General features: G+C 37.1%; 2 protein-coding genes across 2 annotated transcripts; both read right to left on the reverse strand.

Moving 5' to 3' along the window:
- Nucleotides 1–499: 499 nt before the first annotated feature.
- On the reverse strand, nt 500–1,463 carry LOC140815545 (uncharacterized). The gene is made up of 3 exons (XM_073174625.1): nt 1,293–1,463; nt 845–1,227; nt 500–779 (listed from the first exon to the last, which is right to left on the reverse strand). Exons 1-3 carry the CDS (start codon nt 1,461–1,463, stop codon nt 500–502), a joined length of 834 nt encoding a protein of 277 aa, XP_073030726.1.
- Nucleotides 1,464–14,819: 13,356 nt separating this feature from the next.
- Nucleotides 14,820–26,539, reverse strand: LOC140813964 (AP-2 complex subunit mu-like). Its single transcript, XM_073172798.1, has 13 exons — nt 26,148–26,539; nt 20,564–20,741; nt 20,076–20,166; nt 19,578–19,672; nt 19,349–19,438; nt 19,221–19,269; nt 18,953–19,091; nt 18,218–18,334; nt 17,717–17,807; nt 17,498–17,640; nt 16,783–16,897; nt 15,210–15,254; nt 14,820–15,128 (listed from the first exon to the last, which is right to left on the reverse strand). Exons 1-13 carry the CDS (start codon nt 26,228–26,230, stop codon nt 15,048–15,050), a joined length of 1,317 nt encoding a protein of 438 aa, XP_073028899.1. The 5' UTR covers nt 26,231–26,539; the 3' UTR covers nt 14,820–15,047.
- Nucleotides 26,540–26,839: the final 300 nt, after the last annotated feature.

Here is a 26,839-nt window from a genome sequence, read left to right on the forward strand (position 1 = left end):
ATTTTTTTCTGAAATTTGCATTTTAGTCCCCAAATTTTTGAATTATTACATTTTAACCCTTATATTTTTCGAAAATTCTTATTTTGATCCCTTAAGTTTCAAAAAGTGGATTTGTGGTCCTTAAGATTTCGGTAATTTCATTTAGGTCCCTTAACTTTCGTTTAATTTCACTTTGGTCCTTTAATTATCTAAAATTACATTTTAGTCCTCCAACTTTCGAAAACTGTACATTTGACCCTAAAAATTTTGAAACCCCTATAAATCCCTTAGTTATGATTTTATTTAAATTTTGGCCCTCAAACTTTTTATTTGGAATCAAATCATCTTTTACATAAAATAAGGCACAAAATTAATATCATTTTCTATGGTTTCTAAAATAGTACCTTAATTCCAACTAAGTAGAACATGCAACTTAATTTCTACTAGGTTAAATCTTGTTCCGAATTCAATTCTAATAACCAATTTAACATTTCATGCAATAATAAGCAATATAAAAATGTTAAATGACTAGGTTACCCGTGATAAGCGTAGTGTCTGTCTCCTCCTCAGCTTCCTCGGCATTCATAACATAAGCTCGTGCCGTAGTAGATGCTTTCCTTTTTGGGCAATCACCAGCTTTGTGCCCACTCTCCTTGCAGTAGAAACACTTGAATGTCCCACATTCACATTTGCCAATATGTAGGCGATTGCACTCCTTGCATGGTTGCCTCTCAGCAGGCTTTGGTGCTCCAGGATTTTGTGGCTTAGGTGGTGCACTGGACCTTGGGGCTTTTGAGGCCCTTGAGGTCAAGGATGACCCGTATATGGTTTCTTATTTGACTGATTGTTACTTTGGTGTAGTTGCCTCTTACGCTGCATCTCAAACTCAACGTCCCTCAAAGACTGCTCAGACTGGAAGACATATGTAATGGCAGTGGCATAGTCCAAAGGACGCATAATCATAACATTATTTCGCAAGGTGGGTCGTAGACCATCCATGAAGTGTCTAAGCTTCTCTGCAGGATCCCTCGCTATAAGGGTTACAAAGTAACAACCCCTATCAAACTTCTTCACAAACTCAGCAACAGACGAGTCTCCCTGACGGAGGCTCATAAACTCTCTCTTCGACCGTCCTCTAACATCAGTAGTAGAATACTTCTCATAGAATATTTCTTTAAATCGGGCCCAAGTAAGAGTAGTAATATCAATCCCATGCTCGGCTCCTTCCCACCAGAAAGAAGCATCACCCTAAACAGTTAAGTGGTACACCTCACACGGTCAGCATCTCTCATATCCAGATATAAAAAGTGTACCTCGAGTGAACGAATCCAACCCTTAGCAGCAAAAGGATTGGTAGTGCCAGAAAATTCCTTCGGCCCTAGCCTCCGGAACTGATCATAAATATCATGTTGTGGCCTAGGTGCCAGCTGCATCTGTTGTAACTGTTGCTGCTGCTGTAACTGTTGCTCGAAGAGACGAGCCATTCCCTCAAGTGCATGTAGCAGCATCCCCTAGAGGAGGTGGTGGTGGTGCATTTCCTCGATGGTTCACACTGTTCTCTGCTTGATTCACATTAACAGGGGCACGTCCAGGAGGCATTTTATATGGACGTTTTACAAATTCTAACGTAACCAACATACATTTAAATCTAAGTTCTCTAATCATGTGACATATTCTAATTTTCTAACCCATTTAGCAATTAAGCATGCAAAACATAAATACTCAAAAAGCTCGTAAACACATAACGTAAAAATATTATTCATGTCATCGTGCGGGTAACATCATACTGAATTATATAAAGCATGTAAAAACTTACAAATTTGAGGCTTGACGACTGATCTTTCTGGCGCTGATGGTGGCACAACCCTATACAGGAACCTGACTCTGATACCAAATGAAACGTCTGTCATTTTTATTACTTAAAAAGGACTAGCAATTTTTGAAAAAAAAAAATAAAAACTCGGCCGAACCCTCACAAGTAATTAAAATAGTTTTATAAAATATTTTGCACAATTTTAAAACAATAAATCAACCAACTAGTATTTGAAAATTATAAGAAATATCTCCAAACGTAAAATCATCAAAAGTAAACCAACCTAAAAAGCAATAAACCTAAAAAGTATCATCCTCTCAAAAACCACTCAAAAGCATAAGTAAATGGTCTTAAAAATCTTTTAACATAAATCGTAAACATAAATCATAAGTGCGGAAAATTAGAAGCGCTGGTCCTCGGGTTATGTGCACCGACAGTCCAGCAAAATCAACCATCAAGACCTCCAGTAATATTAACATCATAATCACCTGCATCCATCACACCTAGTGAGTCTAAAGACTCAACACATCATAATCTTGATAACAAGTAATATGTATAAAAACACATGCAACAATGAAAGATACTTTTACGTAAAAATAAAATTTTCACGACATGCAACATAAACTTCAACCTTTACCTTTACCTTTACCTTTCATCATTACATAACATAAAACCTTTTTATCATTAACATAAACATTTTCCTTATTATTGAATTCAGATCGTTAATTGTGACTTTCCTCAAACCTCAAAAAGTCGATGGATCCATCTACGTGTAGCCACAGTACTGGGCGGCGGGAAAATCAGCGACACTCTCACCTGTTAATTGAGCCTTGGCCTATCCTCATTTGAATAGAAATACAATAGTCGGGGCTCCCTCTGAGGCTTTTTCCCATAAAGGAGCTCCCTCTGGGGTCTTCTCCCCTCACGAAATTCTCATTCGTATCTTCAATAGTCACAATTACTTCACTTCCTCCAATAAATCACATTTTCATCACTTTTAAAAAATCATGCATAATATATCATTTTTCATTTATGAAACCAAGCATACAACATAACTTTTAAATGTCAACATTAAATCATAAAAAAATCCATGGACATTTAAAAATCATAATTTAATCATGTAAAATTTCATAAACATTTAAAAATAATCATAATATTATAAAAACATCATTTAGGGCACTGTCGTGACGTTTACTAATTTTTTAGGTGTAAAAAGATCGTTTTATCTCTAAACGTAAAATTTCACGTTTTTGACATTTTCTTGACTTTATTGACTCTAACATGTCCCAAATAATTATTTAAGCCTAAATTAATTTTCTCATAATTTTATTTAGCTTAAATAATAGACTTTTTAATTTATCTTATTTGTTCGTTTTTACGGCGTTTTAAATCCCGAAAAATCCTAAACTTTAATATAAAATTCCTAAATTAAAAACTTAGACTTTTTATATAATTTTAGCCCTCGTGAACCACGACTCGAACCCGTGAGCCGTGTTTCGATTAATTTGGTCAATTAAAACCCTATCTTGACCATCTAAGGTTAGACCCGAGCCACCCTCGAGCCATGCTAGACCAACCCCTCGGGACACCCTCCTGGAGCCCTAGGAACCCACGGGCCAGCCCCCAGCCACAGAACCGAAGCTAGCCATCCCCAAGTGCTGCAGCCGAGAAGCAACCCACCTTACATGGACTCTATGTTTTTCTATCTAGGACACTAGCTGTCGACCCAGTCCCTGAACCAGCCTGTCGTGCACCCTCTCAGGACCGTAGTAAGACACCCTAGCCCAGCCCGTGACCCCTGGCTGAACTGCAACGTCGCATGCGCGCTGCTGCACCAAGGCGTGCAACAGCAACCTTCTCGGGTGGGAGTCCTTACTAGGACTCCTTCCCGAGCCCTGTACTCGAGTCCTATCATGGCTAGGACTCCACCCTTGACTCATACACACCCTTATCCAAGCCATGGTCCAACCGAACCCAATCCTAGCCACCTATACACTAAAACTGAGCCAACATGATCATATGAGATAAGGACCTCGCACCAGCTTGTTTCTTTTGTTTTACAGCATGTGTGGTGTGTGTCTAAGGCCTTATAATTTGTGTAAAATCATCCTTTAACAATCCCTAGTCATGGCAGCCCCTTAACACCACAATATACAAGTTTTTGGAACATCAAACCTTGAGTTTATCACAAGCATACGCAATATTGTGAAAATTATAATAAAAATATCATGCTTTTCATACAAACGATATTTAAAATGACAATACGATGTAATAGACGAGAAAAGGAGATGTATGACGTACTTTTGCGTTTTAAACGCACAAAGATACGTTGACGACGAAGAACGATGACGCGGAGGACCTAGGCTTGACAACCCTTGAAGCTTCTTTCGAAATTTTCTTCAAAATAATTTGTGTGCGTTGTCATGTATATGGGGTGGATTTTCAGAAAAGAGGCGTGTGTTTATGTGTGAAGAATGTAGGATTTGAGGTTATTTAACATATTATATACTAATTAATTCCTTAATTAAGTTTAAGCCCATTAAGCCCCCAAATTAGTCCCACTAGTGCTTGATTATGAAATAATTAAAATATTATAATAGTTTTGTTTAATTAAATTTGTGACTTTATTAGCCGGGTTGCCAAAAAGTTCGTATTTTTGTTGAAAAACCAACACCGATAAAATTTACGTCCCGACGTATAAAATCACCTCAAAACTGCTATTTTCAAAAATAAGAAAACCATCATCCATATTTTAAACAATTAAAAATAATTATTTAATAAAGACATTTTACGTTTTCCAGCCCTTGGTCTCCGTTCCTCGATTGCAACTCGAATAATCCTTAAAAATACAGTTTTATGCATAATGATAATAAAGTCCTATTTAACATATAATAATGCATGTCACATAACCATTTAAGCAATTAAAATCAATTAATTAGTCATTTTTCATAATTCCTAGATTTGCATACAGTTGGATTACGTCGTCTGAAGTTTGGGCCTTATAGTTATTGACTCATCATATGTCACCTATCTGTATGTTTGGACACTACCAATTAAATGTAACGTTAACATCACATATGCTATTTCTCGAGCTCGAGAACCTATATACTTATTTTAAGCGACTGAAATGACTAAGAACGAATTTAAAATATGGAAAACACTTATAATGAATTTCATGATCCATGTATCCTGTGGACCTTATGGTGCTGATACCCCCATAAGGAACCGGGTCATGAATGACCCGGGATATTAATTGGACCGCCCGAATCGGAGTCAATACACTGAGCACTTCTCCTCTTACCGGTTAGTCAAGAGGCCACGCTGTCTTATGAGTTCCCGGGTACCTGACCACTTGGACAACCTCGAGAATTGCACCACACTCGAGTATGATTGTTACAAGCTGTCTAAATCTGTTAGAACCACTTGGATTTGGATTGTTCCAGAAGTTATCATAAAGTATGTGCAACCGACTTACCATACTTAGTAGGTGGCGTGGGAAACGAGGTGCTATCACAGCCATTATCTTCACTCAAAATTCCCAAACACTATAAATTATTGATTTGATCCGTTGGAGCTCCTAACCCGGCTCACCCATTTCAGCGAGATCACATCATTGGCGCCGTCTGTGGGAACTTGAGCTCAAGACATAGATATGGTTTCCATTCAAAAGTAAGCCCGACCTTGCTCGGCAATTCAGTAAGCCCAACTCTGTTTGGCAAACATACAAGTCCGACCAGCTCGGCACTCAGATCTTATGTAGATTTTATATGGGCTCAAAGCTCAACAGTTATCCCGGATTGACGTGGAAGAACATTTGCTATGCACTTAGCATATAGGTATATTAGTCACCTAATTTAGCTCAACTAGAGAAGTTTCACTCTACCGAAAATGAATTCTGATTCAGTATTTCCAGTTTAGTGATTTGGTTTTAATAAAACTAATATAGTAGGAGAAGCAGAAAAGTTAAAAGTCCGGGAGGCATGAGGCCCCAACACATTCTTAAGAGCTCGGTCAGACATGCCAGAGCACCCGGGCATACCATGCCAGAGCCTGAGCAGACATGCTAGAGCACCCGGGCATACCATGCCAGAACCCGGGCAGACAGGGCAGACCACCCCGACACCTTCTTGAAAGTCCGGGAGACATGAGGCCCCGTCATTCTTATTTAAAGACCAGGAGGCATGAGGCCCCGGCACCCTTATCTTAAGTCCAGGGATCCGTACCCTGGCTCGGGGAACCACACCACGATCAACAAAAAGCCCAAGGCACAAACACCCTGGCTCGGGGAACCACACCTCGATCAAAAAAAGCCCAGGGCACTACACCCTGGCTCGGGGAACCATACTGAAAGGATCGGTTAAAAAGATGATAAGTGTTTAGAAAGGGGGGTTTGAATAAACACTCACTGATTATGTATCCTTTTCGAATAATGGGTTCAGTTTAGTTACAAACTGACACTCAGTATCTCGTCAGTCGATAACAATCATTTTAACTGGAAAATAGTTGCGGAAGTAAACTGACTGAAAGATAGAATAACTGAAAATAACTGAAATGAAAAACACACGATATGTTTCTGGATGTTCGGAGAACAGAATAACTCCTACGTGACCCCTTCTATCACGAAGATAGGATTATCACTAAAAGAATTTGATCAAATACACACGTTGTGCTGACCCACTTCAGTTTGGACTTAACAATGCCAAACTGAAACTCTTAGTTCACAAAAGCTTTTACGGTGTGTGACTAAATATAACACAACTGAATAAATCTAACAAATATTTCAAGGTGCTAGCAAGCTCGTAAATGTAGCCTTGATTGCTACTGATAAATCTGATAAGAGTGAGCTTTTATATCTGAATGCGAGTTGTGATTTTCGTAGAGTAATATCAAGCTTGAATATAATAGTAATTCGCGTGTTGTTTTTCTCAGCTGCTCTCTTCACCTATTTATAGGCTTCCCTATCAACGGTAATATTAAATACCATTTGAATCTTTATATCTGTTGATTGCCACGTCGATATTCTTTGACATTCGTACACTGCAATCTCTGAAATACGGCGTTCCACTACTAGTTGTAGTCTGTTGTCGTTCTCAGCTGATGATGTGTACAGCCGAGGGATCAGCTGAAAGATATTTTGCTGGAAAAACTCATAACTGATTTGTTTCAACTGATCAGTTCCCAACTGATCAGCCAGTTAGATTTCTGCTTCAACTGATGACGTGTATAATATTTAGCTAGTACGCATCAATCTTCAGCTAGAGACAACTAACAGTTGTAATTATTTAGTCAGTTAAGCTCGTTGCCTTTGATCAGTTATTCAAATACGTTTCGAAGCTTAGTTTGTCAAATCACTGAAATTTAGTTTCCAACAATTTCTCCCTTTTTGGTGATTGACAAAACTCAGAATAGAATAAGCTGATCATTTGAAGTAAAAGAATTCTTTGAATTATTGTAGATAAAATAATTTCTAATGTACAGATTCGTACAAAGAAAAACAAATAATCTTCGACTAATAACTAAAAAAAGAATGTCTCTTCAACTATATCCTCTCTTATTCTTTCATTAACCTAGCTGCTTCCCCCTTTTTGTCAAGCACATCGACCCTGAGAGATAAAATCCTAACATCAGCTGCAATGTCTTTGACAGCAGTCAATACGGTAGAATGCAGTAAATCGATTTTCTTTGAAACAGATAGTTCCATGGATTCAACTCTTTTGCTGATTGAATCTCGAGTAACATAAAGACTTTCAGCTAGGCCTCTGTTCTTTTTGAGCTCGTCGATTGCAAAGGTGATGGAAGTCACAGCTGTTTGAATGGATTTCAGTTTGCCTGAATTAAATTCACTGGAGGAGTTCAACTTCAGAGAATGAGAAAGCTGAGTGCTCTAAATCTCCTTTATTTCTTGCATTATTTTCGACATGTTGAGTTTAATGTCCTAAATTTCTTCAAGGACCAAATCCATGTCTGAAGAAGGATGAGGAGATACTGGTCCAGACGGCCCTGGTTCTTGTTCCTTGGTAGATCGATCAAATATCACCAAAGTTCGGTCAGAAACCTCTGTTACCTCATGTGTCATCTCTGGCACGTCTTCCTCATTGACTTCTTGTTGAACTGTAGAAGAAGAAGATTGATTAGGAGCAGTAGATGGACTGCACTGCTGATTCAGTTGCGGATCTGCGGTAGTTTCAGTTGGAGGGTCAGTGACTGATGGTTCTGAATGTTGGTCAACTGAATCTTGCTGCGGTTCTTCAACATGCAACTGAGCTTCCTCAGTGACAACATTTTCTTTAGTTGGCTCAACATTTGATTGAATTGGCACATCAGTTTGAACCTCTTGTTCAGCAGAGACAGGGATAAGAACATCTGTAGCTGCTTGATCAGTTGGGAGATCAACTGATTCTGTGGAAGGTACATTTACTTGAAATTCTTCTACCACTGAATGAATGATTTCATCAATATTTGCGAGTGTCAAGTCAGCTTCTGAATATATTTGATGATCAGCAGCAGTAGATTGAGGCATATCATGAGCTGGCTCTTCAGTTGTAGCAGCAGCTTTTACAGGGGATGGCTCTCTGTGCTGAGAAGGCGAATCATCTTCTTCATCTTCTGAAGTGCCTTCATGATTGATTAATTCTTGATCCATCTCCCAAAATTTTATCTGTGATTGCAGAGCCATAAGATCATTTTCCAGCTGCGTGAGCACATCTCGATCATTGTAAGCAGTTGGACTTGTGGGAATATAGTTGGTTTTCAATTTCTCAATCTGTTGGCCCAACATCTTGGCTCTGATTTGATCAAAGAAATAGTTCTTTTGCCCCAAAGCCTGAATTATTGAAGCATCCTTGACCATTCTAAGAACAGTTGCCTCCAGCTTGATGAATGTATTCAGCTTTGACTTCTTTTTCAGTTGTTTAGCAAAAGTGTTCATTCTGAACCTTGTCCACGCATCATAAATCTTCAGTAAAAGTGTTCCCAGACGAGGTCAATGTGAGTTTGAATGGCATTCAATGGCCTGGGATCTTCAATCAACTTGCCATTTCCTTTCTCATCAGTAAGAATATGTGGAATGTTCAGTCCAGAGTGAGTAGCGTCCACTCTTTCCTGAATCACGATTCCCTTTGGTCGAGCAGGAGCAAAATTGAAGGTCATTTGATTTGGATCAAAGGAGCTGAAGCTTTTGCTGACTCCTTCTTCTCATCAGCTGGAATAGCCTGAATAGGCTGTTGAGCATCTGATGGTTTCAGCCTCCCAGTAGGGACATATGCCAACTTAGCCACTGGATTTGTCTTCAGAGTCCTTTGCCTTTGCTTCTTAGTAATCAGCTGAAAGGGTGTTTCCTCAGAATCTGATCAATTGACGATCAGTTTTCTCTTGGTAGTCTTCAGTTGTGCCAGAGTCTTGGTCTGTTTAACTGACTTGGGAGCAGCCTGCTGAGTCCCAATCTCCTTCTTTATCTTCACAAACTGATCAGTAGACATGTCCAGCTTAGTCTTTGGTGGCTGAATATTTTTGGCATTGAAAACTTTGAATTTAGATGATCTTTCAGAATCATCAGCCACCAACCCTTTGGCTTTCATCAAATAGCTCAGTTGAACAGCAAATCCCTTGGACTGCTTGGTGGACTGGAACATATTCTTTAAAATATTGAAGATAAGGTGCTTCCAGTTTAGTTTTCGTCCAGCCATGATGACAGTGATGGCTTGAAATTTCTCCAAGGTAAGGGCAGCAAAAGATCTTGCCTTCGCCAATAGCCCTTTAGCCACAATATCGGCTAGCACCTGAACTTCATGCTTCAGTTCTTTCTTTGGATCGGAAACCTTGATTTTCCGTCCATCAGCAGAGATGAGGGTTTGCATCTCTTCAACGTCAGATGCTTTCACCTCAGCAAGATGTGCCAATCAATCAGAAGGCAGAAAGAACATTTCCCCAAAAGAATCTTCAGAGATGGTCAACAACTGACCATTGACAGTAGAAACGATATTATCATCAGAATTGATCTTTCCAGTGGAGTAGAAGTCTTGAAGTTCCTTTGGATATATCTTCTGTGAAGATTGCCCCCAAAAACGGCCTCAGTCCAACTGATTCGAGCTTCAGAAACACGTTTTTGATATTGGCTTCTTCAACTGATAGGACTTATCCAAAGTTGATAGCCATTGCGTTCAACATGTGTGCGGGAATTTGCTTGGCCATTTGAAGTGAATGATTTCCTACGAAAACGAAAGCTTGAGTTTGCTTTTACTCTGAGAATTTTTAGTAAGCGTAAGGAAGAAGAACTGAAATGGATCGGGTAAAATACTAATGTACGTGACTGTTCGAATTATTGGACATGTGTCAGTCCAAGAAATTCTGAATAAAATACGTGTGTATGTGTGTACATGTGGTAAAATCGTGTTAAAGATACATGGATTAAAAAGGATCCACGTTTCAACCTGAAATTTGTTGAAAGATAGCATTTAATGCTTGATAATCAGTCACGTCACTAAATTTGGAACAAAAATGGTTAATTTGTTAACTTATGTGAGAAGATTAGTAAAATAATCAGCTGAACGATCAGTTGTGAAACTGTGTCTTTTCGTTGAGAATTTACTAACTGCTGTCTTCTTAGTTAACATTTTAAACCAATATTCATGCATATAAAGATTACGGAAATTTAAGCAAGACGAATTAAATAAAATCTTATGCTTAGAAGATTAATCGTCTTTCGTAATGACTTTGTCCTTTCATCTTCCTCGTCCCTGTGCTATAAATAAAAGTGGCTCAGTTAGTCTTAAACAAATCAGCAAGTAATATTCAGCAGATAAAATGGCAGGTGCAGGTAGCTCAAATGCTCCAGACATGGCAGACGACTTCATGCGCTCAGCTGTGGAGCAGCAAAAGGCTGAGATGGAAGATGAAGTCTTCCATAAAGTCCTTCGCTTCTAGGAGGAGCTACAAGAACTCCAGTTTCTTTGGGAGAATGAGATGGATACCACTCCCATACTGGTGGAACAGCTGTAGAAATATCGAGAACTTTTGCACGTTGCTAGTACAGTGGAAATCTTCGAAGGTGATAATGTCTATGAGGGGGGGGGGGGGGGGGGGAGGGGTTGAATAAACACTCACTGATTATGTATTCTTTTCGAATAATGGGTTCAGTTTAGTTACAAATTGACACTCGGTATCTCGTCAGTCGATAACAATCAGTTTAACTGGAAAACAGTTGCGGAAGTAAACTGACTGAAAGATAGAATAACTGAAAGTAACTGAAATGAAAAACACACGATATGTTTCTGGATGTTCGGATATTAGAATAGCTCCTATGTCACCCCTTCTATCACGAAGATATGATTATCATTAAAAGACTTTGATCAAATACACACGTTGTACTGACCCACTTCAGTTTGGACTTAACACTGCCAAACTGAAACTCTTAGTTCACAAAAGCTTTTACAGTGCGTGAATAAATATAACACAACTGAATAAATCTAACAAAGATTTCAAGGTGCTAGCAAGCTCGTAAATATAGCCTTGATTGCTACTGATAAATCTGATAAGAGTGAGCTTTGATATCTGAATGCGAGTTGTGATTTTAGTAGAGTAACAACAAGCTTGAATAGAATAGTAATTCACGTGTTGTTTTCTCAGCTGCTCTCTTCACATATTTATTGGCTTCCCTCTCAACGGTAATATTAAATACCATTTGAATATTTATATCCGTTGATTGCCACGTCGATATTCTCTGACATTCGTACACTGCAATATCTGAAATGCGGTGTTTCACTACTAGTTGTAGTCTGTTGTACTATTTGTCGATTGTCTTCTCAACTGATGATGTGTACAGTTGAGGGATCAGCTGAAAGATACTTTGCTGGAAAAACTCATAACTGATTTGTTTCAACTGATCAGTTCCCAACTGATCAGCCAATTAGATTTCTGCTTCAACTGATGACGTGTATAATATTTAGCTGGTACGCATTAATCTTCAGCTAGAGACAAATAATAGTTGTAATTATTTGAGTCAGTTAAGCTCGTTTCCTTTGATCAGTTATTCAAATACGTTTCGAAGCTTAGTTTGTCAAATCACTGAAATTTAGTTTCCAACACATACCTCGATCAACAAAAATCCCATGGCACTACACCCTGGCTCGGGAAATCACACCTCGACCATTCACAAGTCCCGGGACATGCTCCCCGGCCCAAGGCTCCGTACCTTGGTTCTTAAAAGCCCACGGCACAAACACCCTGGCTCGGGGAACCACACCTCGATCAACAAAAAGCCCAGGGCACTACACCCTAGCTCGGGGAACCACACCTCGATCAACAAAAAGCCCAGGGCACTACACCCTGGCTCGGGGAATCACACCTCGACCATTCACAAGTCCCGGGACATGTTGCCTGGCCCAAGGCTCCGTACCTTGGTTCTTAAAAGCCCAAGGCACTACACTGGCTCGGGGAATCACACCTCGACCATTCACAAGTCTCGGGACATGCTCCCCGACCCAAGGCTCCGTACCTTGGTTCTTAAAAGCTCAGGGCACAAACAGCTAGGCTCGGAGAACCACACATCGATCAACAAAAACCCCAGAACACTACACCCTGGCTCGGAGAACCACACCTCGATCAACAAAAAGCCCAGGGCACTAACCCTGGCTCGGAGAACCACACCTCGACCATTCAAAAGTCCTGGGACATACTCCCCGGCCCAAGGCTACGTACCTTGGTTCTTAAAAGCTCAGGGCACTACACCTTGGCTTGGGGAATCACACCTCGACCATACACAAGTCCCGGGACATGCTTCCCGGTCCAAGGCTCCGTACCTTGGTTCTTAAAATCCTAGGGCACTACACCCTGGCTCGGAGAACCACACCTCGATCAACTAAAAGCCCAGAGCACCACACCCTGGCTCGGGGCTCTGTACCTCGACCATTTTGTATAGTCCAGTGATCTACACCCTGGCTCGGGGCTCCGCACCTCGACCATTCCTTAAGTTAAAGGACCCGTACCCTGTCTCAGGGCTCTGTACCCTAGTTATTCAGTAAGCCCGGGAGACATGAGCCCTGACACCTCATCCCATCACTGGGATATTTGAAGCCACCGAAGCTTTTACATATTCTGAATTATGTTTTCACAAAAGTACAAGTATGATTAATCGGGACAGCGAGTCAGACTCTAGCCCGACTATTTTAGGGATGGGTGGTGATTTCCCCATAAGGAATCGGGTCATGAATGACCCGGGAAATTAATTGGACCGCCCGAATCGAAGTCAATACACCGGGCACTTCTCCTCTTCCCGGGCAGTCAAGAACTCGGGCTGTCTTATGAGTTCCCGGGTGCCTTACCACTTGGACAACCTCGAGAATTGCACCACACTCGAGTGTGATTGTTACGGGATGTCTAAATCTGTCAGAACCACTTAGATTTGGAGTGTTCCAGAAGTTATCATAAAGTATGGGCAACCGACTTACCATACTTAGTAGGTGATGCGGGAAACGAGGTGCTATCACAGCCATTATCTTCACTCAAAATTACCAAACACTATAAATCCGTTGGAACTCCATAAATATTTTTTGTTTACATAAAAGTCAATAAAGTTCAAGTCGTAAGTTGATTTGCTGGAACCTACTCTAACAATACATCTCTGCAACTTGAAACTTTGTAAGTATGGACTCAATTCGAACATATTTTTACGTACGTGATGCTACACCCACCTCTTAAAATTACACCCAAACGTAAATTATCTCTCAGACCTTGTTCAAAATACCTTTGTTTCAGCTTCTTGATCTCATATGTTTTTACATTGCACCTCCACGAGGACAAACTTATTTCGTTTATAATTTTTTTGGAACAAAATAAGTATCATTGAATCTATTGAACAAGTTTACGAATTTAGAGTACCAATTAACTCAAAATTGAGTATGTAAACTATGATTTTTTTTGTACAAAATAAAATAATAATTTGAAACGGTAATTTAAGAATTGAGAGTACCAATTGTTATGTAAAGTATGATTTTGGGTACTAAAAAAAAAAAAAACATTTTTTAGCATTTAGTTTACAAATGTGTACAAAACATTTAGATTGAGGCACTTATTTAAGAATTAATGACACCAGCTGATACAAAATGAGTATATAAACTATATTTTTAGGCATGTATTTATAATTTTTTGTGTGTGTTAATTTAGCATTAATTTATAAATTTGGGTAGCATTTATTTATAAATTTAGGTCTATAACATATAAACCGAGGCACTACATTATGAAGTAACATTGTCAATTGACTCAACTTGTGCGAGTAAACTATTACAGGAAGTTGAAATGAAAAAGTATATGGGTCCCAAGGAATTGACACAAGAGACTGACAAAAAAATCTTGTTTGTTGAGTATTTATTGATAATTTACCCTAAAAATAAAACAAACATTTGTCATCTTTTGATCGTTTAAACACCATCAACAACAGGAAAAAAGAAAAAAAATCAATTTAATTTTGGCATAACAAAACTTACTCGTTTGTTCTTGCGAACTTGCAAGAAAAAGTGGTTGGTAAGTTTTCTAAAACTTCATATCGTAACAAAAAGCTGGCAAATGATTTGATATAAGCATTCAATTCGAAAGCTAATTGGGAGTACAAAGCGCAAAAAATAAGATAAGACACAAAAGTTATTTAAAATGTAGTCAAACGTCCATATGGCTGTATCTGGTTCCAGTACACGAGCAGAAAGCTAAACGATGAAAGAATATGACCATTGGAAAGCCAAATAAAACAAATGATGGAATCAATGGGCATAAATATTTATCCCTTCAATTCTCAACGTAAATACATCAAAATGAAGCCCTTCTCAAGTGTGATAGCTAAGATGATATAGCCGTTTATCACTCCAAGTATCATTCAAGGAACAAAATCAATTGAATCAAAGTAAAATACAAATATTTCGCACGTTTAACTTGAAATAATAGGTAAGCAGCTCGTGCAAAGACTACAGAACCATTAAAATAACACCAATTATGAAGGTCCTAACTAAAGCCTACAATTACCTCTTCAAAACAAAAAATCTCAAAACAAATTTCACACTTTGAACGTTATATAAGTATAGTTTGTGACAAATAGAATAATCTCGAATTTGTATTTTGATGCCCTTGCTTTGATGAATAACATTTACCATGAATGATACAAGATGGTGCGCAAAGGGAAGCTACATCAAGTTAGGCAATATGCAGTCATGTACCAAGAGAAAGGACTAATGTCATTTCGCAATATGGACATCCCACGACTTCATTAGTTTTAGCACCTAATTTCATATGAACCGGCTTTTGTAATGTAACGAACCCATTCAACTGTATTGTACCCACTCTTTTCCCAAACCTGAGAAAAGTTAAACATGGCTACGGTAATCCTATGATGTTTACCTAAACAGAGAAACATGATAAGGAGATTGTAGGTTACCTTTAGGAAGCGTACACGCAATCCGGATGCGGTGAACATAGGAACCTGCCATATTGATTTGTTTTTTTGAGAAGTATGGTAAAAGGAAACTAGACACCACCTATTTAAACAAAAGTCCGGTTGATGTGTTATTGAAATTGTTTCTTAAGATTTCTATTTAAGTGGGAATGAGCATACTCCAAATAAAGGTAGGTAGGATTGGATTAAATTTCCCACATTTCCATTATTAGTAACTAATTTACACGTGTTTTTAGGGGTGGCCAATCCTTGTATCATACAGATTGTCAACTCCCAAGTTTGAGTTTTCAGTGAACCGGAATTTTCCCGTCATTTTGCCAGTCAAAGAATTGTTGAGAATTTCGAGAGGTATTTTAGAAATAATTTGAGATGATGGTTGGATTATAACCTATGAAGGATAGTGTAATAGGTATTGGTAGAAGTACAGCGGTTGTGTGATGGTAATTAAAAAATACAGATGAAAAAAAAGAGGATTGGTTAATAATGAGGTTAAAAAATAAATTAATTGTGATGACTTAATGATAGAAAAGTGTAAAAAAAAATTGAAAAAGCTGAATTCCACAAAAAAAATGGACAAAATTGTTTGATATTTATCGAACACAGCTAAATGTTTTGTTTCTCATTTTTGTTTATCATTTTCAGAAGGGGTTTGCATCTTTCTACTACACACACATTCCAAATCTGTTTTGCTGGAAAGAAAGCTGTAGAGTTAGAGCCTTAGAGGTGAAAAAGTTTACTGGTGAGGTGCTCTGGAGAGAAATTGCAGGAGCAGGGAGAAACAAAAGGAAAAATGAAGGGAAATAAAATATTCACGAAAAATACCAGTGTACAGCAAACAGCAAAAATATGCACAATAACCAGAAAAATTTTTTGACTATAAGTTAGGGTCACGGAAAGAGTCCACTCCTAGTCTTTTACAATTGTTGATGGGCTATGACATAATATTAACCTTTTTTCGCAATAAAAAGCTTCTCATGAGCGAAATTTAATTTCAATGGCGGATAGAATGCAAGTGGTTTTATCGTACTGAATACAAAACCAAAGCCAAAGGCAATAAAAACTAACACAATGTCGGCGGGCCTCATTAATTTCTAATTATTTTATTTTTGTAGATTCCTTTTCATTTTGTTTTCTTATCATTTTAAGACCCCATATATTCCTAGAGTTAACACCCTCAAGTTTCTATACGTACCTTCTACATCCTTTTCTTCATTGGAATCACAAATCCTAATTTTCCCATTAGGCAAAACACTGATCAACTTTTTGAAAATTCAGGAAGCCGTGTGCAAAACCTCTGTCCCCTTCTTACTACTCTTCATAACAAAGGATTCCCTTCCCAACCCCTGTTCCCCCACCATCACCACACCAAAAGTAATTTAAAAAACAATACCACTAAAAAAATTCATTATACCAAGTTATCGTAGTTCACTTGATGTGTCTGCAATATTAGTACATGAAAAAGATGGAAAATATTGAGATAAAGAAATTTCTTTTTTTTCATTTAAACATTAAGATGATGATCAATTGAATACTAGCACATCAAATGTTTACTCGCCTGAAATTCCATCTGAATTGGAGGTCGCGTCCATGACTTCTTTTCGGTCATTGTAGAAATTAGCTCCACTTCAGCACTCAAAGTTGGCTCGGTTTGTCCAGGAAATTTTCTTATCCTGTGGAATAAATACGCCCGTGATTCAATTCTATTTCATCATAGCGGTGGACGCTAAGCATGATTGGCATCAAGAATCAATGTTCAAGAGCACTTTTGAAGAAAACATGATTTATTTCTTATGCTAGCAATCCCATGTATGATATAAGAAAATCCAAATCAAGTTGATAAAGCCATACAACAAAGTAAAACGAGAAATGGCGATAAAATGCATGCTCTTTGTAAAGTAAACAAAAAAATTACATTGAAAATAAAATACGTACAAAAGTCAAATTTTATGTCACCTTTCCGGATTTGAGCTACTCAATGCAGCACAGATGTTTAATGCAAGTAAGGGAGTACAGTGCTACAGTTTAACTATAATTCATCTAATAACATTGCTTCAAAACAAAAGGAAGAAATCTTCAAAAAAACTATTTTAACATTTTGAATGATTCTCCGTCTACAGGAAGGATTAGCCAAAATCTTAACATAAGGATAACTTCATTGTTTAACTGAGGCAATAAAATGGGCTATATGCAAGTGAGTAGTAGCGTTCAACACAGATATAGAAGAAAACATGTCACAATGCTCCATTCAAATAAACATATCCAACTCTTACTTCCAAACCAAGCAATCAATGGATGGGTTGTACTTTGCTCGGCCGGATGTCACCTGAAAACTTGTTTTTGCTGTTTGTTTTGGCACAGGTATCTTAACAACCACTCCAAGTGCGAACATTTTTGCCCCAAAAACACTTTTTACCTATGATGATGCACAAACAATAATTTTGTTGTTAGTTGCTTGCAGCCATATGGCATCAGAAAAATAGATGACCAACCTTAACATTCACTTCCATACGTGTCCGACCCAATTCCTTGATTGTTGGCAATACCCGAAAAGGGAGATTAACCCCCTCTGTGATACGATACCTATAGCAAAAATGCATTTACACTTGAAAGAAAGGAACCTCAACAGAACATGTAGAAGTATCAAGTATTTATTAATAGATGGCTACATGTGTGTTTGTACTTTGTAACATAAAAACTCACAAAAAGGTTAGAACTGAGCAATCACAGGAGTCATATGGTTCCTAAAAGCAATGAAATAAATGCCTCTGTTGAGCGTTTTGCAACAAAATCTTATGTTTGATGGGCAAACAAAATTTGACAAAGTAAAACTCAATAGCCAAATTCACACTGAACTATAAATAGTTTTTTTCGAAAAAAACTTTAGAGGTCCACATAGATTTGTTGGATAAGAGCTGTTTAGAGAGGAAAATTTGTCAAACAAAGTTTGCAAAAAGAGATGAATGAGAAGTTACAATCAAACATCAACTTACTTCATCAATTCAAATTCACCATCTGGAGGAACAAAACTAACAGTCTTTTCAGAATTGAATCTTGTCAAGTTCACACATTGGTGGAAAGTAACGTCATCAAGCTCAATAGTTTTTCCACTGCAAAAAATCGAATGAAAAACAATGATATAGAGGAAACTAAGAAAGTCAGGGAGCACCAATAACAAGAATATGCAAGCAAAAACAAATGAAACAATCACAGAAGAGAACTATTCCGTTTTTCAAAAAATTGCCACACTAAATGCAGGAAGCAGGCTCATAATCCTCCAATAAAGTTGAGTTCTGTAAGGTTACAGAACAAATATTGGTTTATGATAGTCACAAAAGTAAATGTTATGAGCCCTTTGAATGAAGCGCATCAAATTAAAAAAAAAAAAGCTAGGGATACAATTGTCGATCTAATGCTTCTTTAAACAAATAGCATTGCATTTAAAATTGAGTTTAAAACATGCAAATCCACGAACTATTCAAGTGATTTTATTTTCAACAGGCGAAGATGTATTATTTGTGATCTCAAAATCGAGTGCAAAACATGCAAATCCATGCACTAGGCAGTCGACAAACACGAACAGCACCATTTTGCAAGCGGATGAAATGACTTACGCCTTACCATAAAATAATGAATTGCAGAAAACATTAATCTGTATGATGCTACTGACATTATGGTCTTATGGAGCTAAAGGATCAATTCATTCATGAGGAATAATAAGAAGCTACCTTTTAGTAGGGCGGGACTTGAGCTGTGACTCCTTTTCAAGTCCAATTTTATCATTTAAACCCAACTTTAAATCAGGCATTCCAGAAAGAAAGCATTTCATTAGAATCTTTCCAGTCACATCACATCGTAGGACACTACCTACGCGAACAAAATTGCAAGTGGGAATCAATTAGATATGATTCATGAAAAATCATATCATATGAATCATGATAAAATGACTGAAAATGGACCCATAACATATGTTCACAATGAATATATTAATTTTACCTTTTGAAGACATCAAAAGGTTAACACTTTCCACAATATCAAGAAACACCTGTCAAAGCTACATATTAACCTGCTAGTTCTAATGTTAAAGGATATAATATAGTAGTGGAATTAGTTTGAAAGGCTACCTCATTTTTCTTGTAGACCAGACCTTCCCTTCGCCAGCCAACAGCACCAGTAACTTGTAAAGTCGCATTTGGAACTGGTTTTTCTGTAGGCTGGTTGGTGATGAAAACAGTGCAAACCATGGCAACATAAGTAACTCATTGTGCAACTGAATACGGGATAGTTACTAAACAATTGTTGATGCAGATATTCAATCGGCTTATAAGAAATTTTGGCAGAACCAAATCTAACCTTGGACGAAAATGGGGACCGTACACCTTCCTGGGTTATGTAAAGCTTTAAAATTTCAGGTGACAGGTTTTGGGGGTAACCAAAATCCATAATCTCTGCAAGTCAAATGTAAAAAAGAAAAATAAAACAAACAAAAAAATTTAAATCCAGACTTTTCAGCTGGTTTTGAGAGCATAACACTTAAATAACAATTGTTCTCTCTTTGTTTTTTGGATGTGAGAAGCAGTGTGAGAGCAAGTGGATGCAAAAACTTGTCAAGCAAGTGAAGCAACTTAATAAGACAAAAAAGTCTCCAACATACAAAATCATGAATCAGATAATCAATTCAGGAGATTTGATCAAAGTGCTCATGTTAACTGTGAAAAAATCAACAGGATATGTATATATATGTGTGTGTGTGGGCCGCTATCTGAAAGTACTTGTCATGCTTTCCTCACAAATAATATCACTGAGATTAAATACAATTAATGTATAGTAGATATTCCCACATTGGCATACCATCCAGCAGTTCATAAATCAAAACAAAATTATTGCGGATGGCATCTTCATCAAAAGCCCCACCAAAATATGATTTAAATAATGCTACTGCCTGCAGAGAAATATGGCAAAAGCGTTAAACATGCTAAAGAAACATCTTCAAATAAATTTGACTCCTACATATGGCAATAAAAGATACAAAATCATAGGAATGAACACATTTCAAGTGAAAGAAATACAAAAGCACAGGGATTCAAAATTCATATATTATCAATATTCAAAGAACAGTGACTATATGAAAAAATCACTTCAAATTTATTCAAACTAAATACAGAGATGTCTCTTTCAAATACCGGATGTTAGTTGCATAGTAATTTCATCATATTACAGAAGGGCAAGATGACATGTTCTCTAACTGGCCAAGTTTCTTTAAAAATCAAAAGTTAAACATACTACCTTACAAGGAATATGCAAAAATTCATTATTATAAAAGTAAGCATTAAGGATACCTCAACGACAAACTTGAATGCACAAGCAACATTTGCATTGCTGCTTACGACAATCACGATATAAACATTGCTAATTCTCATGTAAAAGAAAGAGCAGCCACCAATCTGCCGTACAGGACACGTGCCAAGTTCCTTTGTTTGCATTATGTGCGTTCTAAAAGCATCTACCATATTTCCCCTGAATAATTTCGGCATGAAAGTGAATGAGACCGTACGGTTTTATGTCAATAAAAAAATATGTCATAAATACAAGCACACAGCCATATAAGAAAAATGAATGTGACAATCAGCAGATCAGGAAATAAACAAAAATGTGTACCAGAGAAGATTGACATCTAAGGATATTCAGTAGACACAAAGTTAACTTTTCAACTAAGACAATACCTTGACACGAGAAATGGAACATGAGTCATGCGCCACGTTGAGAAAGTGATGTAAACAAAATAACACGAATGAGCAAAAAATTTACTCTTTAGGATCCTACCATAACTAATGCTTTACACATTATGATCGGAATACATAATGGAGAGGACAGAGGCACCCCCAACTAGAAATTAAGTGAAAGTTTGGTTTTATTTTCCAACCACCTCCGTTTCCAGGAAATGAAAACAAATCTTACATCTTTCTTTCCCAAACAAATTCTCTAACATTTAACTTTTCACATTATTTTATTATATTATATATATTTATATATTCTAATTTTATAAACTATATTTTAATTTTTAAAAATATAATACACATAATTAAAAGAATTATATAACTCTAATTTAACGTCACTCACCCTATGTGTTCTTACAAAACATGATATCTACACTAAAAAATATATCCAATAGAGTAAAAATTAAAAAATGAAACTAAACTTACATCACATTATCCAATACGTTTTTCAGAATATTATTAAATGAAATATTTTCCAAGAAACATGTAAAACAAATCTAAACATAGCCCAGAAGTTCTAATTGATAATAAGATGATGTATTAAGGCAAAACATGTCAAAAAAGCAGGTTGATTAAACAGATTAATTGAAGAATTGTATGCCAAATAAGGGTATTATACATCAATAAATTAGTCTTCATTTCCTTGATCTTAGTCTTACAATCGTGAAGACTGGACCCAGTTGGGGTGTCCGGAGATTGAATCCAAAGTATACAAGTGTTTCCAGGATTTATTTCCCAAGAATTTCTTTCATCATTATCCCACAAATGATGAATCACTGTGGATGGAATCATTGTTTGAATCAATGTGGATGGAATCATTGTTTTTTATGAGAACAGATAGATGGGTAAGCAGAATTTGTTGCCATGATTCAAACTTGGCAGCATACAGTATTTGAAAAACAATCCTAGATTACGTGGTGAAGAAACTTGTAAGGTCCAAAATTAATATGACGTAATCCAACTGCATGCAAATCTAGGAAATATGAAAAATGAGTAATTAATTGATTTTAATTGCTAATTGATTATGTGACAAACATGCTTACACGTTAAATAGGATTTTATTGTCATTATGCATAAAACTGTATTCTTAAGGATTATTCAAGTTGCGAACGAAGAACGAGATCAAGGGCTGAAAAACGTAAAATGTTTTTATCAAATAATTGTTTTTAATTATTTAAAATATGGGTGTTGTTTTTCATATTTTTGAAAATAAGGAGTTTTGAGGTGATTTTGTACGCCGAGACGTAAATTTTATCGGTATTGGTTTTTCAACAAAAATGCGAACTTTTTGGCAACCCGGCTAATAAATTCACAAATTTATTTAAACAAAAAACATTGATAGTATTTTATTAAATCCTAATCAATCACTAATGTGCCTAAACTTATGCTTAGTAGGCATGAAGTCTTGCTAGTGATTTAATTAGTATATATTATACAAAACCCTTCCCAAAACCCTACACTTCACACGCCCACTTTCTGAAAAGTTACCCATCATACACGACGCCACACACCACCAAAAGTTGGAGAAAATCGTGGATAGCAAGGAGAAGCTCTAGCCAAAGGTTATGCCCCGTTCTTCGCCAATCGTCAACGAATATTCGTGCGTTTAAAATGCAAAGGCACGTCATACTTCTTCCTTTTCTCGTCTTTCACACCATAGTAAATATTTAAAATTGTTTTGCATGAATAAACAAGGAGCACTTGATTATATTTCGTTTTTCAAGCATATGTGATGTTAAAACATGGTTTATGGTTCAAATAACTTGTATATTATTTGGTTAAGGGGCTGCCATCACGTAGTGTTAAGATCAAGAGTGGTTTACACCTGTTTTAGAGTCATATACTCACGCCTAAAACACCTCGAAGTCGAAGGAAATAAGCAACTTGCTGGAATCATTTTTCTGTCAAGGGTTATGGGTTCGGGTGTCATGGTTAAGGGGAGGGCTGGCCTTGGCTTGGGTTCAAGGCTGGCCTGGTGTCTGGTTGAGTCCAGGGGAGAGTCCAAGCCAAGCTAGGACTCGGGCTAGAGGGCTGGGAGGAGTCATTGTTTACAAGGACTCCTACCCGATAACTTGATGCAGGTTTGCGCAGGGGTCGCGCAGCTTGCGGGGAAGGAAGGGCTCGGTCCAGGGCTCAGGGGCTGGGCTAGGACAAGTCCTTAGGGTCCTAGGTAGGTGTACTGGAGGGTGGTTCGGGTGCTGGTGCGTCGGCTAGCTTCCTAAGTCCACAAAACTAGAGTCCACACAAATTGCATCTTTTGGCTACTGCATGGAATTGGTAAGGGGGTCACGTTTTTGATTTGGGGCTGGTTCTTAGCGGTTCCTAAGGTCCAGTAGGGTGTCTAAGGGTGTTGGTCAGGGTTTGGTTCAACATGGTTCGAGGGTGGCTCGAGAAAATCGAAAGATGGCTCGGTGCTAACCAATAAGGGTCAAGTTAGGGTTTTAATAGCTAAAATAAATTGAAATACCGCTCACGAGGGTCGAGTCGTGGTTCACGAGGGTTAAATAATATAAAAAGACTAAGTTTTGAATTTAAGAATTTTAGATTATTGGGATTTTTCGGGATTAAAACACCGTTAAAACGATTAATCACGAATTAATTAAAAAGCCTAGCTTTTAAGCTAAATAAAATTATGGGAATTTTAATTTAAGCTTAAATTATTATTTGGGGCATGTTAGAGTCAATAAATCAAGGACAAAGTCAAAAACGTAAAATGTCAAGTCCAAGGGTAAAACGGTCTTTTTACGCCTAAAAATTAGTAAACGTCGTGGCAGTGCTCTAAATGCTGTTTTTACGTTGTTATGGTTATTTTTAAAGGTTTACGAAATTTTTCATGTTGAATTATGAGTTTTAAATGTATATTTGATTTTTATGATTTAAGGAAGACATTTAAAAAACATGAAAACAAAAAAGTTATGTTATGAATGATTTTTATAAAGTAATGAGAATGTAAACATTGAAGGAAGTGAAGTAATTGTGACTATTGAGGTACGAGATAAGAATGGGAATATCGTGAGGGGAGAAGGCCCCAGAGGGAGCCCATTTATGGGAAAAAACCCCAAAGGGAGTCCGACGATTGTATTCTATTCGAAAGAGGATAGGCCAGGGCCCAGTTGACCGGTGAGAATGTTGCTGGTGTCCCCCGCCTCCCAGTAATGCGGTTTCATGTAGATGGATCCATCGACTTTTTGAGGTTTGAGTAAAGTCACAATTAAAGATCTGAATTCAATAGAGGAAAAAGGAAAATGTTTATGATTATGAAAAAGGTTTTATGTTATGTCATGTTGAGGAAAAAGGAAGGATAAAGTTAAGTTTTATGTTTGCATGTCATGAAAATGTTATTTTTACGTATTTTCACTGTTGCATGTGGTTTTATACGTATTATTTGTTATAAAGATTATGGTGTGTTGAGTCTTTAGACTCACTAGGTGTGATGGATGCATGTGAGTTTGAGGGAGGTCTTGATGGATGATTTGACTGGACTAAAAGTGCACACAACCCGAGGACCAGCGCTTCCACTTTTTCCGCATTTACGATTTATGATTCATGATGTACGTTAAAGATTTTAAAACTATTTATTTATGCTTTTGAGAGACTTAGTATGGGCCATACTATCCACACTTATTGCTTTTTAGGTTTGGTAAAACATTTGACGATTTCATTTATGACTATTTCACTTGACTTTTAAAATGCTAGTAGGTTGATGTTTTATTGAATGGGTAAAATATTTTTATGTAGCATATGTACATGGCCAAAAATAGAAGTGGAAAAAAAATTCTAGTACTTTTAAAGCAATAAAAAAGACAGACGTTTCAAAACTTCTATAAATAAAGGTTTAATATTTCTAATTAAAAATTTTGAATAGAGGAAATTCTTCAAGGGTTGATCAAGGAAACGAAGAGACGAGAGAGAGAGCAACTATAAGTAAATCTCAAGCCTTATTGCTTCAAGACTATGTTGCACGAATACGGGTACTGCTATCGTATCGAATATGACATGGATTTGGTGATACGACATATATTGAAAATATAAGACACGATACGACTAGGATACATCAATTATTAAAAAATATATATAAATATAGTATTAAAAATTAAAAAAATTTGAGATATATATATATATTTATATAAAAAAACTGTATGTATGTATATATATATATTTTTTTGTGTGTGTGTGTCTGTGTGTGTTTGTTTATGTAACTATATACAACCTACAACTTCACAGGAGTGATTAAGATGTATTCAAAAATGTGTGTGTTTATGTAACTATATACAACCTACAACTTCATAGGAGTGATTAGGACGTATTCAAAAACTATCTCCACCGTGTCCACGACGTATTCTAGCCGTGTACAAGACATATTCGACTGGTCAAACCGACAAAAAGTCAACGACGCGGATTTTTCCGAATCCAACACATGTACCTGCATGTCGTATCCATCTCCTTGTTGTATTACTTCAAAATTTTAAAAATTAGGAGTATTCGTGCTACATAATTTCCAGGGAGAACAGAGTTTTGACATATACATCAAGAACACCAAAATTTTATTACAAAGGCTAATGCCACTGAGGTGATTGACAAATAGTAATTTATTAATGGCTCATCGTTATTTAAGAAAAATGTCATCACAATCAAAAAAGAAGCTGCAAGATTTGAAGCCCGATCCCCTGACCATAACAGGATGGACGCTGATTTGATGTTGCCCCCAGCAAATAAGTGTCTTGTCCCTGATGGGATACTCTCAGTTTTTCTCACACACACGTGTGAATGGTTTAAGAATCACCAATTTCAACAATTCAACCTTTCTCATTCACGTTTTCTAAGAAAATAGTATCCATGGATATTAGGGATTCGAAAAAAAATCATTCTTTTCCAATTCATGCAAAAGATATTTTCTAATGCGTCAGCTGAACTAGAAGATAGCCGTGTTGATATCGTTCGTAAATTCAATTTCAGAAAATGATAAAACGTCAAACAATGAATCTCGAACTCAAGAATTTACTCAACCAATCAAGTCGTATACCTCACTGCAGCTCAATTCTATCTCGAAACAAAAAAATAGAATACCTAAATTACGGAGCAGATAAATACGTCCCCAAAGTGAGAAGGAAAAGAGCAGAGAGATCACAAATGATAAAGGACTAACCCGACATCGTCACGATAGAGACGATTGATGAGGACATCGCCACGAAGATTGAGGAAATAAATAGCGGAAGCTGCCACGGGCATGGCTACAGATCCGAAGAGCTTCGATTCAACTCAGATCTACAACAAACAGATCCGGTAGCTCGCTTGAATCAATAGATAATATAATTGATCAAAAGTCCCTCGCAATTCATATAAACCGGGGAAAAAAAATCGACCCGTCGGTCAAATTCCGTCACGGTGGCTCCTCCCACAAGTTCGCCGTCGAGTAATTTCAGGCGATTTCGAATGGAACGTGAACTGCTGACTGAGAGTCGGGAAATGACAGTCTCTGAGTTTGGGTTGAACCACAAATCAATGAGCCGCCTCAGTTGAAAATGTCTGGTCTCTTCATTTTACAGCTCATAGTTTTGTTTAAATGTGACTTGAGTTTAAATTCGACATTTTAAAAGATAATGAACTTTGCTTTAAATTTAATATGGATAAGCATTATTTACACTCATATGTGGCCGATGTCATTTCAATTTAATTTTTAATAATTCATTATTGTTTTCTCACACTCAAGACGCAACAGAAGTTTTAAAATTTTTGTTTTGAAGTGCAAAATGTTTGGATATCGCGTGATTAAAAATCATTAATAGGGTGTTCGAATTTAATTTACCTTTACATTTAAGAACGGTGGACATCAAATCA

Source organism: Primulina eburnea, chromosome 15 (assembly GCF_022965805.1).
Source record: "Primulina eburnea isolate SZY01 chromosome 15, ASM2296580v1, whole genome shotgun sequence".
Classification (NCBI taxonomy): Eukaryota; Viridiplantae; Streptophyta; class Magnoliopsida; order Lamiales; family Gesneriaceae; genus Primulina; species Primulina eburnea.